This window comes from Pan troglodytes, chromosome 15 (assembly GCF_028858775.2).
Source record: "Pan troglodytes isolate AG18354 chromosome 15, NHGRI_mPanTro3-v2.0_pri, whole genome shotgun sequence".
Taxonomy (NCBI): domain Eukaryota; kingdom Metazoa; phylum Chordata; class Mammalia; order Primates; family Hominidae; genus Pan; species Pan troglodytes.
Window position 1 is genome coordinate 69,685,968 of NC_072413.2, and position 15,800 is coordinate 69,701,767.

Below are 15,800 nucleotides of genomic sequence, written 5' to 3' on the forward strand. Positions count from 1 at the left end.
TAAAATAATATTTTGGGCACATTGGGCTAGATAAAATATATTATTAAAATTAATTTCACATGTTTCTTTTCTACTTTTTACTAGAAAATTTAAAATTACATATATGGTTCCCATTATGTTTCTGTAGAAATGGATTATATACTTTACACTCTTGATACATCTCAATTCAAACCAGCCATGTTGAAAGTACTCAATAGCCACACATGACTAAGGGTCACCAGATTTCACAGCACAGGTCTGGAGCTAAAGAAGTTCTGTCCTATTAAGAATAAATGAAGGCTTTATTACAGCACTTAGTAAGTTGTTATTGAGAAAAACTAGAGTAACACCAATAAAGTAAGTGGGATTGATTATTTTTTCAAGGGGAAGAGATGTTTCACTTTGAGGTGAAACTGGTGGCTGGGTACGGTGGCTCACACCTGTAATCCTAGCACTTTGGAATGCCTAGGCAGGTGGATCGCTTGAGGTCAGGAGTTTGAGACCAGCCTAGCCAATATGATGAAACCGTCTCTACTAAAAATACAAGAAATGAGCCAGGTGTGGTGGCACACACCTGTAGTCCCAGCTACTCTGGAGGCTGAGACAGGAGAACCGCTTGAACCCGGGAGGCAGAGGTTGCAGTGAGCTGAGATCATGCCACTGCACGCCAGCCTGGGTGACAGATCAAGACTCCGTAAAAAAAAAAAAAAAAGAAACTGGCATGTCCTATTCCTGCCCCTCCCCTTAGCCAATGAAGAGCCTGCTCCTTCCTCTACCAAAAGACACACACACATGCACACACACACACGCACACACACACAGTTCCTTCTCTCCTCTTTTAATCTCCAGCAATCATCTGGACTTCCCGCCTCCCTCTAATTTAAAATATTATTTTATTCAGATATCTTTTAAATTCTTATTTATTTGGGAAACTCTATCAAATGTTCTTTCTAAGCATCTAAGCCAGCATATGGAAAGAGTTCTATATGTTTTTTAAATTGAGATATAATTCACATACCATAGTATTTACCCATTTAAAATATACAATTGAGTGAGTTGTAGCAGCGTTTTCACAGAGTTATCCGGCCAGCACTGCTTGATTCCTGGGCATTTTCATCACCACCACCGACTGCTTGTCATCCCCTGGGAGACCTAGACAGTCACCAGTTTCTCTCTCTGGATTTGCCTACTCTGGACATTTCATACAAATGAAATTATACAATATGTGGCCTTTTGAGCCTGGCTTCTCTCGCTGATTATGTTCCCAAGATTCATCCATGTTGTAGCATGAATCAGTACTTCATTCCCTTTCATAGCTGAATAATATTCCATTTTATGGATATACCCTATTTTTTAATCCATATATTAGTTGATGGACACTTGGATTTTTTGTTTGTTTTACTTTTTGACTATTATGAATAATTTGGCTATAAACATCCACGTACAATGAAACATGCCTTTTTATTTCTCTTGGGTATATATATATACCAACATAGAATTGCAGCTGTTTTCCCATAGTTACCACCCCATTTTATATACCCAACATTGCCAACATTCATTATCATCTGGCTTTTTTTATTATAGCCAAAGTGGCATCTCGTGGTTTTGATTCGTATTTGCCTAATAACTAATGGTATTGAATATCTTTTGATGTGCTTGTTGGACATTTGTTTTTTGGTGTTTTTTTTTTTTTTTTTTTTTGGAGAAATGTCTATTCAAATCCTTTGCCCATTGTTTAATTGGGTTATTTGAAGCACAAAAGTTTTAAATTTTTATGAAGTCCAGTTTATTTTTTTCTTTTGTTTCATATGCTTTTGTTGTCATAGCTAAGAAACCATTTTATAACTGGAGGTCCTGAAGACTTACACATATGTTTTCTTGTAAGAGCTTTATAGTTTTAGCTTTTACATTTAGATCTTTGATCATTTGTGAGTTTATTTTTCTATATGGTAAGGATTCAACTTTATTCTTTCTTTCTTTCTTTTTTTTTTTTTTTTGAGACAGGGTATCACTCTGTCACCAAGGCTGGAATGCCGTGCAGTGGCACAATCTCGGCTCACTGTAGCCTCAACCTCCTGGGCTCAAGCGATCCTCCCACCTCAGCCTCCTATATAACTGGGACTATAGGCAGGCACCACCACGCCTGGCTAATTTTTGTATTTTTTGTAGAAATGGGGTTTTGCTGTGTTACCCAGACTGGGCTTGAACTCCTGAGCTGAAGCAATCCACCTGCCTTGGCCTCCCAAAGTGCTGGGACTATAGGTGTGAGCCGCTGCCCCAGTTCCAACTTTATTCTTTTTTGCATGTGAATATTCAGTTGTCTCACCATCATTTCATGATAAACCTAATTCTTTCCCCATTGAATTACCTTGGTACCTCTGTATAAATTTCACCTCAAAGCATGTCTTAGAAGGCTGTCTCCTAAACAGAGGCTAATTGGGGAAGGAGCTCTCTCTAGACATAAGTCTTATATTCAGCCTTCTATTTACTCTGAACAAATAGGGCTTTTAGAATTAACATGCTTTCTAATTATAATCCCTTTGGAAATGTCATTTCCTTTCTTTTTTAAGATACTAAAACTTCAATGACAATTTAAATTTCTTCCTGACTAAAATAATCTCAATAGTATTGATACTTTAGCATAAATCAAATAATGAAAAATAGATTAAAAAAAAAAACACGTTTCTAGTACTCTTTACCATGGATACTTCTGAATGGACCATAGTGACATAGGTTCCCTGTCTTACTGTGACTAGTCATTATTGGAACTTTTAGGCCTTCAGAGCCCTATAACTAGAAATTAATCACAGTGTCATTTCTGTTAGTCTCTTGTTCAGGAAGCAAAACTTTGCTCTCAAATAAATCCTGCTTCTCTTGCAGTCTGATAGCCACTACTCGAGCCACTCCAGTAGCAATACTCTCTCCAGCAATGCGTCGAGTGCCCATAGTGATGAGAAGTGGTACGATGGGGACCGCACAGAATCCGAACTCAACAGCTATAACTATCTGCAAGGCACCTCTGCTGACAGTGGCATTGACACCACCTCTTATGGCCCCAGCCACGGCAGCACAGCCTCACTGGGGGCTGCCACATCGTCACCTCGCTCAGGGTCAGGCAAGGAGAAAGTGGCACCCCTATGGCACAGCTCCAGTGAAGTAATCTCCATGGCAGATCGGACTTTGGAGACAGAGAGCCACGGCCTGGACCGGAAAACAGAGTCTTCCCTGAGCTTAGACATACACAGCAAGAGCCAAGCCGGCTCGAGCCCTCTGACAAGGGAGAACAGCACCTTCAGTATAAACGATGCTGCTTCCCACACAAGGTAACCACCCTTCCCCGCTGTCTCTCTGATTCCCAGCCCAGACCTAAGCCCAGTTCCCTGGCCTCAGCCCACTTTACTTTGCTCAATAGTGTATAAGGAAAGGAGGTTTTTCTGCAGTGACAATTATTTTTATATGTTTAATGCCCTTTATTTGCCTTCAAAATACTTTAATCCTGCAATTTTAGTGCATTATTTTAAACTGTGAGAAAATTTTGCAGATTTATTCTTTTTAAAGTTGGATTTGATTTTTAAAATAATGTTCCTGGCTACTACAATTTGAGAGGAAATTTGTAATTTTGTAATGTTGGCTTTCGGTGAGTAATAGGGAATGTATACTGGGACAAGCTTTTGAAGACTATGTTTTTAAAATATTGACCATATTGTTAAAAGAAAGGGGTCTTTTCTGAGTAACAGAGCATCGTTTGCGATGCCAAGCACGTCCTTTACGTGCCTCTCAAGCCGAGAACCTCACTTACCTGATACTTACATTGTAACTTTTTTTCAGTAATTGGCTCCTGGCAGCAATGGGTTGAGAGTGGGGGATGTCCAATAGAAACGTGTAGCTAAAATTAGACATACCTTTCAGAATAGGAAAGTACACATTCCCCTGTATCCTTGGAGATCACACCTCTAGATAAAATAAATGCTATTTGTCGTTTCCTCTTGATTGGAGCCTAAAATCCCCAATGTGACAAGATCCACATAGGGAAGAAGCATTCCATCACTGTCTTTTTAGGCCTGTTGATCTCTGTGTGGTTTCTCCTTTTATCTTCGATTGTTGTCAGTCATTGATCAATGTGTGAGAGCATCTAACCTTGCTGTCTTCTGGGTCTGCTATGATTATGACCGCAAGAAAAATAGTAGAGGCTGGGCGTGGTGGCTCACGCCTGTAATCCCAGCACTTTGGGAGGCCGAGGTGGGCAGATCACTTGAGGTCAGGAGTTTGAGACCAGCTTGGCCAACATGGTGAAACCCCGTCTCTACTAAAAGTACAGAAATTAGCTGGGCATGGTGGCAGGCACCTGTAATCCCAGCTACTTGGGAGGCTGAGGCAGGAGAATCGCTTGAACCCAGGAGGCAGAGGTTGCGGTGAGCCAAGATCACACAACTGCACTCCAGCCTGGGCAACAGAGTGAGATTCTGTCTCAAAAAAAAAAAAAAAAAAAAAAAAAAGAAAGAAAGAAAAAGAAAAGTAATAGAGAGGCTTAATTTAGTTTTTATTTTTCAAATGGAAATTTAGGCACATAATCTGTCAGTAAAGCCCAGATAACCTGAAGGAGAGAGGACGTCCTCTACTTAATTTGGATTGCTTTCACTTGACCAGCTAAGTATTTTGTTTTCTCATGGAGTCTCTATCGTTACTTATCATTGAGCTTCCCTTCATTTAAAATGTCAGGCCCCATGGTATGAAGCCTTTCACTAGTTTTGTTTCTGTTTACCACTACCACATTGCAGATCTCAAAATGATGGTGATAGGTCTGGAAACTCCATGGCTTCCAAGCAAAAGGAAATTGGGAAAGTAGTCTCAATATTCTTGAGTACTATGTATTCCATTCCACAATTCAGAAAGTAGATTGTTTGATTCAAATGGTATAAGAGATGTGTTTGCCAAAGTAGAACAGGAAGTGGGCATCAGATGCCATAACCATATAGACAGAATCACACAAGACAGAAGGATGACACTCGCTGGCTGTTCTTGGCACATCCCCATCTCTGTAGACTGTGCATTGACTTACAACATTTTGCATATCTGAATAGTTTCTCTCTGGTTTTTAAGTTTAGTTTGACTCCTATTTCTTTGGTTTTCAATTTGTCATTTTGAAAGGAGGATGCCTTTTTTTAAGAATGTCTTCCATCTGAAAATATTTCTCTGGTCCAATGTGATGGCAGAAGAAAGTTGGTTATAGAGATCTTGTCTCAAATGGCATCACCATGGAGTGAGATTGGAAAGAGCTGGGCCCCTGAAACCAAAGCACAGAATGTGCGGCTGTGCCATTATCTAACAAATCCCAGGGGATCAACAAAGCTCCCTGAAAAAAGCACCTGGGTTTGCATTATCTGAATGTGCTGACTGGAGCTGCCTGAAGGCCTCAAAGGATTATCTAAATTTTCTGCTTCTAACTGGAAGAATGCAGAATCATTGAAATCATCCTTTAGAAATAACTCTCCTATTGAAAGTCAAACTTACTAGAGAAGAGAAGAATGTGGCCATTCAGGGAGGGTGGCAGAGCTTCTCACCCACTCATTTGAGTCACATTCATTTCTAGACTCTGGTAAGTAGGGATGTTTTGAGACTTTGGTATGTTGATCTTGGCAGAGTGAGTTGGATAATCAGAGCTTTAGCAGCCTGCCTTTTCTGGAGGAAAGGGGACTTAGCCACCAAATGCACATTGCTATAGAAAAACTAAAATCACAGCAAATTAGAGTGTTTGTGTCCTCAGAAGACAGGAACAGCAATTAATGTAGAGATATCTTGACAGTGCTTAAAAGAGCTTGTACCTGGGACTCAGTGACAAAGTCTAAATTACAGTGATTAAGTTTCACTGCATCTTTCTGGCTGGGCTCCATTCCTACCTTCTCTGTCCTCTAGTCTCCCTCTTGATGATCATGCAGATCTTTTGTAGCTCCTCATGAGAGCTACATTAATACAGGTTGGTAATTACATAGAGTTGCTATATTTGAATGTCATTAAAATAAGCCACACATACTGGTAACTTTCTATAACTAAAAACGTCTATTAATTGCTCTAAATTATTGCTCCCTAGAATATATGTGTATCTTTATGAAGCTTGGAAATGTAGGGAGAAAATTTATTTTATTTTATTTTTTGGTAATGGCTGTTTCACTTTCAGATCTTAAAATGAACCACTGAAAAAAAAAATGATTAGTGGTAAGCCTAGGAGAGGTGAAGATAGTAGTAATTTAAGGACATTCTTAAATTTAAGCAGCGTTCATTTTCTTCTTAGCGTTCTGGCCTTGGCAGTAGGCAGTGCCAGTTTGTGTGGCAATCAAGGACCTCCTCAGTTAGTCCAAAATCCTCTAGACCTGCTGACCAATGCTGTTTCTGATGTTGGAGCTTAATTTAAGAACACACATGAGAAAGCTAAAAACCCTACCTCATGCTTGCACATAGACATCTCTTCTGTAACTGACTGACCTGACTTGTTTTGGTGTCCACGGTTGTTAGCCAGCTATTCTCCAGGTCTCTTTCCTCTTGCTTCCCTAAGGCCCCCTCAGACACCTGTAGCCAATTACTACCCACTTATGCGATCACATATACCTTTTTACTGCCATCTAGTCAGTACAAGAGGATTTTTCACCCAATATGTTCATCCTAAGTACATTTGCATAGGCCATGCCAACGTGAACATAATAGATTGATACTCAATACATGCCAGTGAGCAAATAGGAATAACTAGCTGGGCACGGTGACATGGGCCTATAGTCCCAGCTGCTCAGGAGGCTGAGGCAGGAGGATCATTTGTACCCAGGAGTTAGAGGTCAATCTGGGCAACATAGTGAGACACTGTCTCAAAAAAATGAAAGAATGACTTTTCTTTATGTTTTTTGCGTGATGACTCAAACCAGTTCAAAAGTTACATAAATCCTCAACTCCTGGCTCTTAGAAAACCACTAACTATTTTGAAGGTTATTGTACAGATGCATCAGTATTTGCACAGAGCTGCAGTGCTTATAGGTGTAGGTATGAGAGCATACATAGAGTTTTGTGTAGCATGAAGTCTTAGTAAACTGTCATGTCTACATAAAAGTTTTTAAACTCTACGAAGTATGACAAGGAAGAACTTTAGAACAGCTAATATACAAATATCAGTCAGGATCTAGATATATGTTGGTCAGTGTCTGACATTATCACTGGAAGAACTGGTTAAAGACCAAGAAAAATGCCTGCTCACAGTTGTCAACACAGCTCAATTTCATGAATGTGCTTTTTCTGGTTGATCTAATAAGTTAACTGTTCATGCCACAAAAGCTGTATGTTTCTTGAGAGCTGAGGAAAAGAAAGGCTTCTTATGTGTGGTTTACATTGAACATTAGGACTGCCTCAGGCTACTCTGGCACACTGGGCTGTCTGTGTGCCTCTGTGTATGCCCTGTTCCCTGCACCCTCATTGGCATCCTATGGATGTGAGAAATATGCCTTCCATCTTTGTTTAGAAGTTACTCAGTTGTCTTTATCTGTAACATTTCCTTCTCTAAATCTTTTCTGCCTGGAAATTTTTTTTTTTTTTAGTTACTAACAATTAATTGCCTCTGTTTTATATTTTTTCCTTAAGATGAGAATGTCATTTTTCTAAATATTATGGACTAACTCAGAATTTGAAAATTCACCCTCTAAAATAACAAAACCAGAACTTCTCTTAAGAGATGTGGTTGACTCTATTTGCCTTAGCCTAGGTTGTGGGTATGGATCATTTTAATTGGCAATTTTTGCTTTGCATCACCGCATACAATAAACATTCACGATTATGTTCTATGTTGCTGTTACATGGCAGAACTCCAGGTGATTTGGCCTAAGCGATCTTGCCACACCTCTTCCAGCTTTTGGGGGTGGTTATTTTATCCAGAACCAGTTACTTTTAGTAACCTCAAAGACTGAAAAATAGAACCACTGAGGAAGAAATTTCAAGTGAACCTTGAGAAAATGAGCCCTCTGTCAAGCCACAGATGCTTGATGCAGATCTCACCAACAAAACATTTTTTTGCTTTGTTCTATGAAGCAACTAATCCATTCATTCAGTTGATGTAGCAAGCCCAAATTCTTCAAGTGTCATTAAATCATAAGGCCAAAAGGAATTCAGAAAGGGCAGAGAGCCCATTCTTCGTCATATGTAAAGCATTCTACCAGGATGAGAATTCATACAATTGTTTTATTGGGGCGGTGGGGAGGGAAATAATCTCAAGAGATTTCACAGCTTTTCTCCCTTTTTTTTTTTTAAAGACAGGGTCTCTCATTCTGTCACTCAGGCTAGAGTTCAGTGGTGGCCCTGCAGCTCACTATAGCCTCAACCTTCTGGGCTCAAGTGATCCTCCTACCTTAGCCTCCTGAGTATCTGGGACTATAGGCATGCACCACCATGCTAAGCTAATTTTTAATATTTTTATAGAGACAGGGTCTCATCATGTTGCCCAGGCTGGTCTCATACTCCTGTGCTCAGGCAGTCCTCTCACCTTGGCCTCCCATAGTGCAGGAATTACCGACATGAGCCACTGAGCCTGGCCCACACAACTTTTCTAAATAATTTCAGTATATAATAAGTCCTCTCCCTTTTCAATATTTAATTCCATTCCTCTAGCTACAGCTCAAATACACAATTAAGAGAGAATAAATGTCTTTTTATGAGCTGAGTGTTTTCTAAACATGAAGATTTTTGACATCTAAGATTCTGAGAACATGTGTTGGCCCTGCTTGCCTTAACCTAGTTATTGGATATAGATTATTGACTATAACGTGGTCATTTGCAAAAAAAGAAAGAAGGAAAATTTGGTATAGCTCTCTACCCCCAGGCAAGTTGGGAGAGGAACATAGGGAAAATAGATTTGGAGCCTGAGACCCTGGTTCAAGTCTCAGTTCTACCATTGATCAGCTATGTGGCCTGTGGCCAGTTGTACCATTTCACCTGGCTTGTCACTCATCTGTAATCTAGGAGATGGCGTATTGGTCATGGAAAACACCATAGGATTTTAAGGTGCACAAATTAAACAGATACAAGCACATGGTGACAAATGAAGATGGCTTACTATTGCATCTTTCAGTTCACTGGCCAGCAAACTGCATTTCAGCAGTCAGCTTGTTCAGATTCTACACAATAGACAGCAGGTCAGAAACTCAGTGTCTAATGGATAAAGCCTGCAGCTGGTAATGTGCCATGTCATACACATTAGCATAGCCTAGTACCACCAAACCAAAGTCCTGTTCCACCTACTAAATGGCTGTTTTTATATGTTTGTTGAAAATAAAAAAGATTATCAAATGTATTGCAAACTGTAAATGTCATTTTAAGACCAAAGGTTTTTTGTCATTTCCTTTTGTAAGCTCTTCATCACCTGCCCTAACAATTTTCTAGTGACTTTTCTTTTAACAAGCAGGTATCTCCCACAGCTCTTATAACTACACTTTGTGTGTTTCATCCTGTAATCATATTTTCTCTTCTCAAGCGTCTGGCTTTGTTTTCTTTATCCTTTTTAGATGCAAAACTTGGACATGACACTCTTCTCAGCTATGCCCAATAAAATGATAATGTTCATAGATATCTTGTTAGCCCCTTACTAAATAGCTTAGCGTTACAGGCTTTTCAGCTTGTGGTCCACGGTGATCCCTGAGGCTTCTGCTGCTGCATATAGCTAGCCACTCATTTCCCTATGCTGTATGTATTAATATGCCCTTATACTGTTAAATTTCTGCCTTTTATAGATGGACAATTTTTCTTTACTGCAGTCACTTGGATATCTTCTTTGTCAACTTAATCATCCCTACTTCACTTGTTTGTTTTCCCCCCAGTCCTTTGGAATTAGTGTCTTCTAAATTGTGTTCCGTACTGTACTCTATTGGATAGAGTACAGAATTGGCTAGTGCTGAACACAGTGGGAGGAGTCCTCCTTAATCATTATCCGTCACCCAAAGGCTTGTTATTTGTACAAGCAATCACAGGAAACCCGATCAGCTCTCCTCTCCTTGGTATTAGACCAGCATTCAGCCATTGCCCAGATTTTGCCACAGCCATTGGACAGGTGACTAATTGCTTCTCTCTGCTTCCTGAAAATACCATCTTTAGCAGGCCAAGCTTGTCTAAAACCCCCTTGCCATGCCTAAATAGTAGATGACTCCAAGTTTTCCCATCAGCAGCTTTCTACAACACAGACAGTGGCTGGCAGATGTTTTTCACAGGATATGATGATCTCAGTGACGATGCAGGAATTCACAGCGGTCTCCCCAGGCCTCATAGGTTCAGCACTCTGGGCCTTGATTGATGACATTCAGGCTTCCCAATCCTGTGTGGCTCATCGCTTGGCAAAGTCAGCAAATAGATGTAGGTCCTCCTTAAAGCAGCACCCGCTGAGAGTAGCATCTTTTTTGCAGATTGGTCATCTAGCATCCCCTCCTATAAAGCTTCGCCACAGCTGGGAATGTAAAATCACCAGGTTGCTGTACACGTGGTCCATGGTTTCATTTGAGCATCAGGTCAAGATGAGAAGTTTGGACAGATTCAGGCTGTCCCAGATCCTCGGTGACCTCACTACCTCTCTTCTTTTTGAAACAGTCTGGCTCTCTTGCCAGGCTGGAGTGCAGTAGCACGATCTTGGCTCACTGCAACCTCTGCCGCCCAGGTTCAAGTGATTCCCTTGCCTCAGCCTCCCGAGTAGCTGGGACTACAGATGCATGCCATCACGCCCGGCTAATTTCTTGTATTTTAGTAGAGACGGGGTTTTACCTTGTTGGCCAGGATGGTCTCAATTTCCTGACCTCGTGATCCACCCACCTCGGCCTCCCAAAGTGCTGGGATTACAGGTGTGAGCCACTGTGCCCGACCTCTTTTATATGGGGTATCATGTACTTGTGTATCCTCTCTTCCTTTTCAAAATTAACATCCTGACATGGCCAGACAGAATCTAAGGTTGTTCCTTTTTAGGAAAGGAGAAATGCCCTATAGCTTATGGAAAAATTAAAGTTAGTAGTTTCTTCATGTAGAATTTAGAGACACCTTGAGTAAATTTCTAGTGATTCCAATTTGGCCATACTCAGTTAAACTCACTTCTTATACATTGAGAAAAGTAACATATTGCAGTTATTATTTCCTGTTACATCTAATGCTCTTTTCCTTTTGTTAGATATTATTGGTTCATTCCCTTCTTACGTAATTCCTATGACAAGATTTAACTCTCTGTGAGTAAAATGAAATTGCAGCCTATTAAATTAACATGAAATTTCCAGGATAATGAAAGAGCCCAGCCACACAGCTCCCCTTAAAAATTATGAAGCTGATAGCTTCATGGTAGTTGTATTGTAATTTAATCTACTTCAGAGATTCTTAGGTGAAGTGTATGGGTGCACATCCCTTGACGCAGTCTCAGGCCAGTGGGTTGGTCAGCTGCAAGGAGCCCACCCACAGCTGTGCCCAGAGACAGACTCATTTTAGAGTGGGAGGAGTTGAGGGGCTAATGCAGTATTTCTTCAACCCAAAAAAACATGAGAATACTTTGGAAGTGTGTTAAAATACAGACTTCTGGGGCTCTGGAAGATCTAACACAAGCCCAGGATTCCCCAGTTACATCAGTACCTACAGGTGGCCATGTTCTGTGGCTTGAGAAACACTGCTGCCGCGACTTCACCTTCTTCACCTAGACAATATGGAACTGGATTTTGACCGTCACAACAATGTGTGTAATTCAACTGGATGAGAGTGAGCAGTAGGCCTCAGTTGGTGTGAACACTTGGAGGACATTTTGCCTAATCTTCCAGGCATCATTCCTCCTTTACTAAATTAAATATCTAGGATTGGGACACAAGAAAGTATGCTTTAGAAGAGCTCCCAGGTGACGCTCACAGGCCCACTGAATTAGAGGCCATGTGTACTGAAGTGCACAGCTTCATGCTGTGAGTTGTGTGCATTAAAGAAGAAAGCCATACCAGTGAATTGTTCATTTGTTTCTCTCATAACCTTTGTGCCTAAATCTAATCAATTAAATGGGGCTGTCTCAATTAGAACCACTAGTGAAAAGAAGTGCACTGGCATTTCACACCTGGGAGCTAGTGTCAGCCCATTGTGTTCATAGATAAAACCAAGAATCGGGGTTGATCTTATTTAACCAGTTATCCTTTTAAGAATACATGTGAAAGCCAGGTGTGGCAGTGTGCACTTGTAGTCCTGGCTACTTGGGGGGCTAAGGTGGAAGGATCGCTTAAGCCCAGGAGGCTGAGGCTATAGTGAGCTGTGATTGCACCACTGCACTCTAGCCTGAGCAATGGAGCAAGACCCTGTCTCAAAAGCAAAAACAAAAATTAAGAAAATAATAGCCTTATTTTGTCTGTTTTGGGACTTTATATAATATAAATAGAATCATACTATCTGCATTAATTTGTGTCCTGTGTCTTTAAGTCAACATTATGTTGCTAAGATTTATCCATGTGTTGCAGGTAACATTTGCTTGTCTCCATGGCTATGTTATAGTTACAGTGTGAGAATATAGCAGCTCATTTATCCACTATACTGTTGATGAACATTTGGATTGTTTCCAATTTTGGATATTCAGAATCTTTGCTTTTTTGTTTCCTCCTCTTTTTATTTTTTTGAGATAGAGTCTTATTTTGTCACCCAGGCTGGAGTATAGTGGTGTGAACTTGGCTCACTGCAGCCTCAACTTCCTGAGCTCAAGCAATCCTCCCACCTCAGCCCCCCAAGTAGCTGGGTCTACAGGCACATGCCACCACACCTGGCTAATTTTTTTATTTTTTATGGAAACAGGGTTTCACCATATTGCCCAGGCTGGTATCAAACTCCTGAGCTCAAGTAATCTGCCCGCCTCGGCCTCCCAAAATGCTGGCATTACAGGTGTGTGAGCCACTGCACCCAGCCAATATTAAGAATTCCTGTACATGTCCTTTTGTACACATACATATATGTTTCTTTTGAGTTTCTGGGAATGCAATATCCATGTCAAGAATATACATATGTTCAACTTAGTAGGGTCTCTGAACTAGTTTTCCGAAGTGGTCATAACAAGTAGCACTCCCACCAGCAGTGTATGAGAGCTCTAGTGCTTCACATCCTTGCCGGCACTTGATATTATAAGTCTTTTAATGTAGCCATTCTGGTAGGTGTGTAATGGTCCTTCATTGTGGTTTTAATTTACATTTTCCTAGTAACCGATGATGTTGAGCACCAGTGTGTATTGACCTAGGCTCACTGCAACTTCCGCCTCCCGGGTTCAAACAATTCTCTGGGCTTAGCCTCCCAAGTAGCTGGGACTACAGGTGTGCACCACCACACCCAGCTATTTTTGTGTTTTTAGTAGAGACAGGGTTTCATCATGTTGGCCAGGCTGGTCTCAAATTCCTGACCTCAGGTGATCTGCCTGCCTTGGCCCCCAAAGTGCTGGGATTACAGACATGAGACACTGCACCTGGCCTATTGTGGGACTTTTTAATATCAAAATAGCTTCAAATTTACAGAAAAGTTGCAAAGATAGAGTTCCCATAAACCCCTCACCAAGTTTCCCCTGTTGGCATCATCTTACATTAGTGTAGTACATTTATTATAGCTTGAGAATCAATATTCCTTCAGCACTTTAAATATGTTATCCCACACTCTGTGGGCCTGTAAGGTTTCCACCAAGAAGTTTGCTGCCGGTTGTATTGGAGCTCCCTTTTATTTTATTTGCTTCTTTTTTCTTGCTACTTTCAGATATCCTTTCTTTATCCTTGACCTTTGAGAGTTTGATTAATATATGCCTTGAAGTAGTCTTATTTGGGTGGGATCTTTTTGGAGTTCTGTGACCTTCTTGTACCTGGATATTTATATCTTTCTCCAGGTTTGGAAATGTTCATTATTCTTTTGAATAAACTTTGTGCCCCGATCTCCTTCTCTCGCTACATCCTCTTTAGGGCCAATAATTCTTAGATTTACCCTTTTGACAGGACAGGCATGGTGGCTCATGCCTGTAATCCTAGCACTTTGGGAGGCCAAGGCTGGCAGATCACTTGAGGTCAGGAGTTTGAGACCATCCTGGCCAACATCGTGAAACTCTGTCTCTACTAAAAATACAAAAATTAGCTGGGCATGGTGGCGGCTGCCTGTAATCACAGCTACTTAGGAGGCTGAAGTAGAAAACCTGGGAGCGGAGGTTGCAGTGAGCCAAGATAGTGCCACTGCACTCCAACCTGGGTGGAGACTGTCTAAAAAAAAAAAGAAAAACAAATTTACCCTTTTGAGGCTATTTTGTAGCTCTTGTAGGCATGTTTCATTCTTATTCTTTTTTCTTTTTTCTACTGTGACTGTGTATTTTCATGTAGCCTGTCTTGAGCTCACTAGTTCTTCCTTCTGCTTGATCAATTCCGCTGTTGAGAAACTGATACATTTTTCACTTTGTCAATTGAATTTTTCAACTCCAGAAATTCTGCTTGATTTTTAAATTACTATTTCAGTCTCTTTGATCTCTTTGTTAAATTTTTGATAGAATTCAGAATTCCTTCTCTGTGATATCTTGAAGTTTATTGAACTTGCACGAGGACAGGTATTTTGAATTCTCTGTCTGAATTCTGTGTCACTCTGGGATTGGTCACTGATGCCTTATTTGGTTCATTTGATGAGGTTATGTCTTCCTGGATGTTCTTGATGCCTGTGTACATTCATCAGTGTCTGAGCATTGAAGAGTTAGGTATTTATTCCAATCTTGGCAGCCTGGGCTTGTTTGTACCCGTCCTTCTGGAAAAGGCTTTCCATGTATTCAAATGGGACTGTTGTGATCTTAGCTTGTGGTCACTGTAGATGTATCGGCACTAGGGGGCACCCTAAGTCCAGGAACGCTTTGACTCACCAACTCCAAGAAGCACTGCTTTGATGGGCTTGGACAAGATAAGGGAGAATTCTCTGGGTTGCTAGGCAATGTCTCTCTCTCTCTCTCTTCCCTCTCAGAAGGAGTCTCTCTCTGTGCTGGGTTGCCTAGAGTTGGGGAAGGTGATTCAAGCACTCCCATGGCCACCACAGCTGGCACTGCACAGGGTCAGACCTGAAGATAGCACGGTACGGGGTCCCACCCAAGGCCCGTGGTGACTGCTGCCTGGCTACCACCAATGATTACTCAAGGCCCAGGGGCTGGTTAGTCAGCAGGTGGTGAATCCTGCTGGGTCTGGGCCTTTCGCTTCAGGGCAGCAGACTCTCTTCTGGCCCTGGGTGGGTCTGGAACGCCACTCAGGAGCAAAGTTCTGGAATCGAGGGCTTCAGGATTCCACCTGCTTTATTTTCCTGTGGATGAGCTGCTACTCAGGTTGTAAGACAAAGCCCTCTGTACTCTTTCCTTTCCTTTCCCCAAGTGGAAGGAGCCTCTCCCCAAGCTTCCCTGCCTGGAGTTGGAGGATTGTTGGTGTAGGCATTCCCTTGGCCACCATGGCTGGTGTCACATGGGGTCATGTGCATCCCAAGTCCACTTCTTCTTAAACCAGTGCAGCTCTGGGGCTTGTTCAAGGACTGCAGTCCCTGTGGCCTGACTGCCACTCATATGTATTCAGGGCCCCAGGCCACCTTGGTCAGCTGGTGGCAGAACCAGCTGGGACTCAGCTTCCTCCCACTCTGGCTGAGAATTCCCCTCTGGCCCAGAGCTGGTCTAAATGCTCTGTCCGTGGGTGCCAGCAGAATTCTGCTCAGTGTTGTGCTCTGCTGTGACAGGCCAGCAGTGAGTTCCAATGCAAAGTCCCACACCCTCTCCCTCTCGACGTGCACAGATTCTCTCTCCAAGCTGCTTTGCCAGGGGTAGGGGAGGGAGC

General features: G+C 41.7%; 1 protein-coding gene across 50 annotated transcripts in view; it reads left to right on the forward strand.

The window, feature by feature from the left end:
* SIPA1L1 (signal induced proliferation associated 1 like 1) overlaps positions 1-15,800 on the forward strand; it is a 417,177-nt gene that overhangs the window by 382,211 nt on the left and 19,166 nt on the right. For all 50 annotated transcript variants that reach the window (XM_063792953.1, XM_063792964.1, XM_063792968.1 and 47 more), the window contains one exon: positions 2,860-3,302. In XM_063792953.1, coding sequence (XP_063649023.1) covers positions 2,860-3,302 — 443 coding nt within the window. The remainder of the gene's footprint in view (positions 1-2,859; positions 3,303-15,800) is intronic.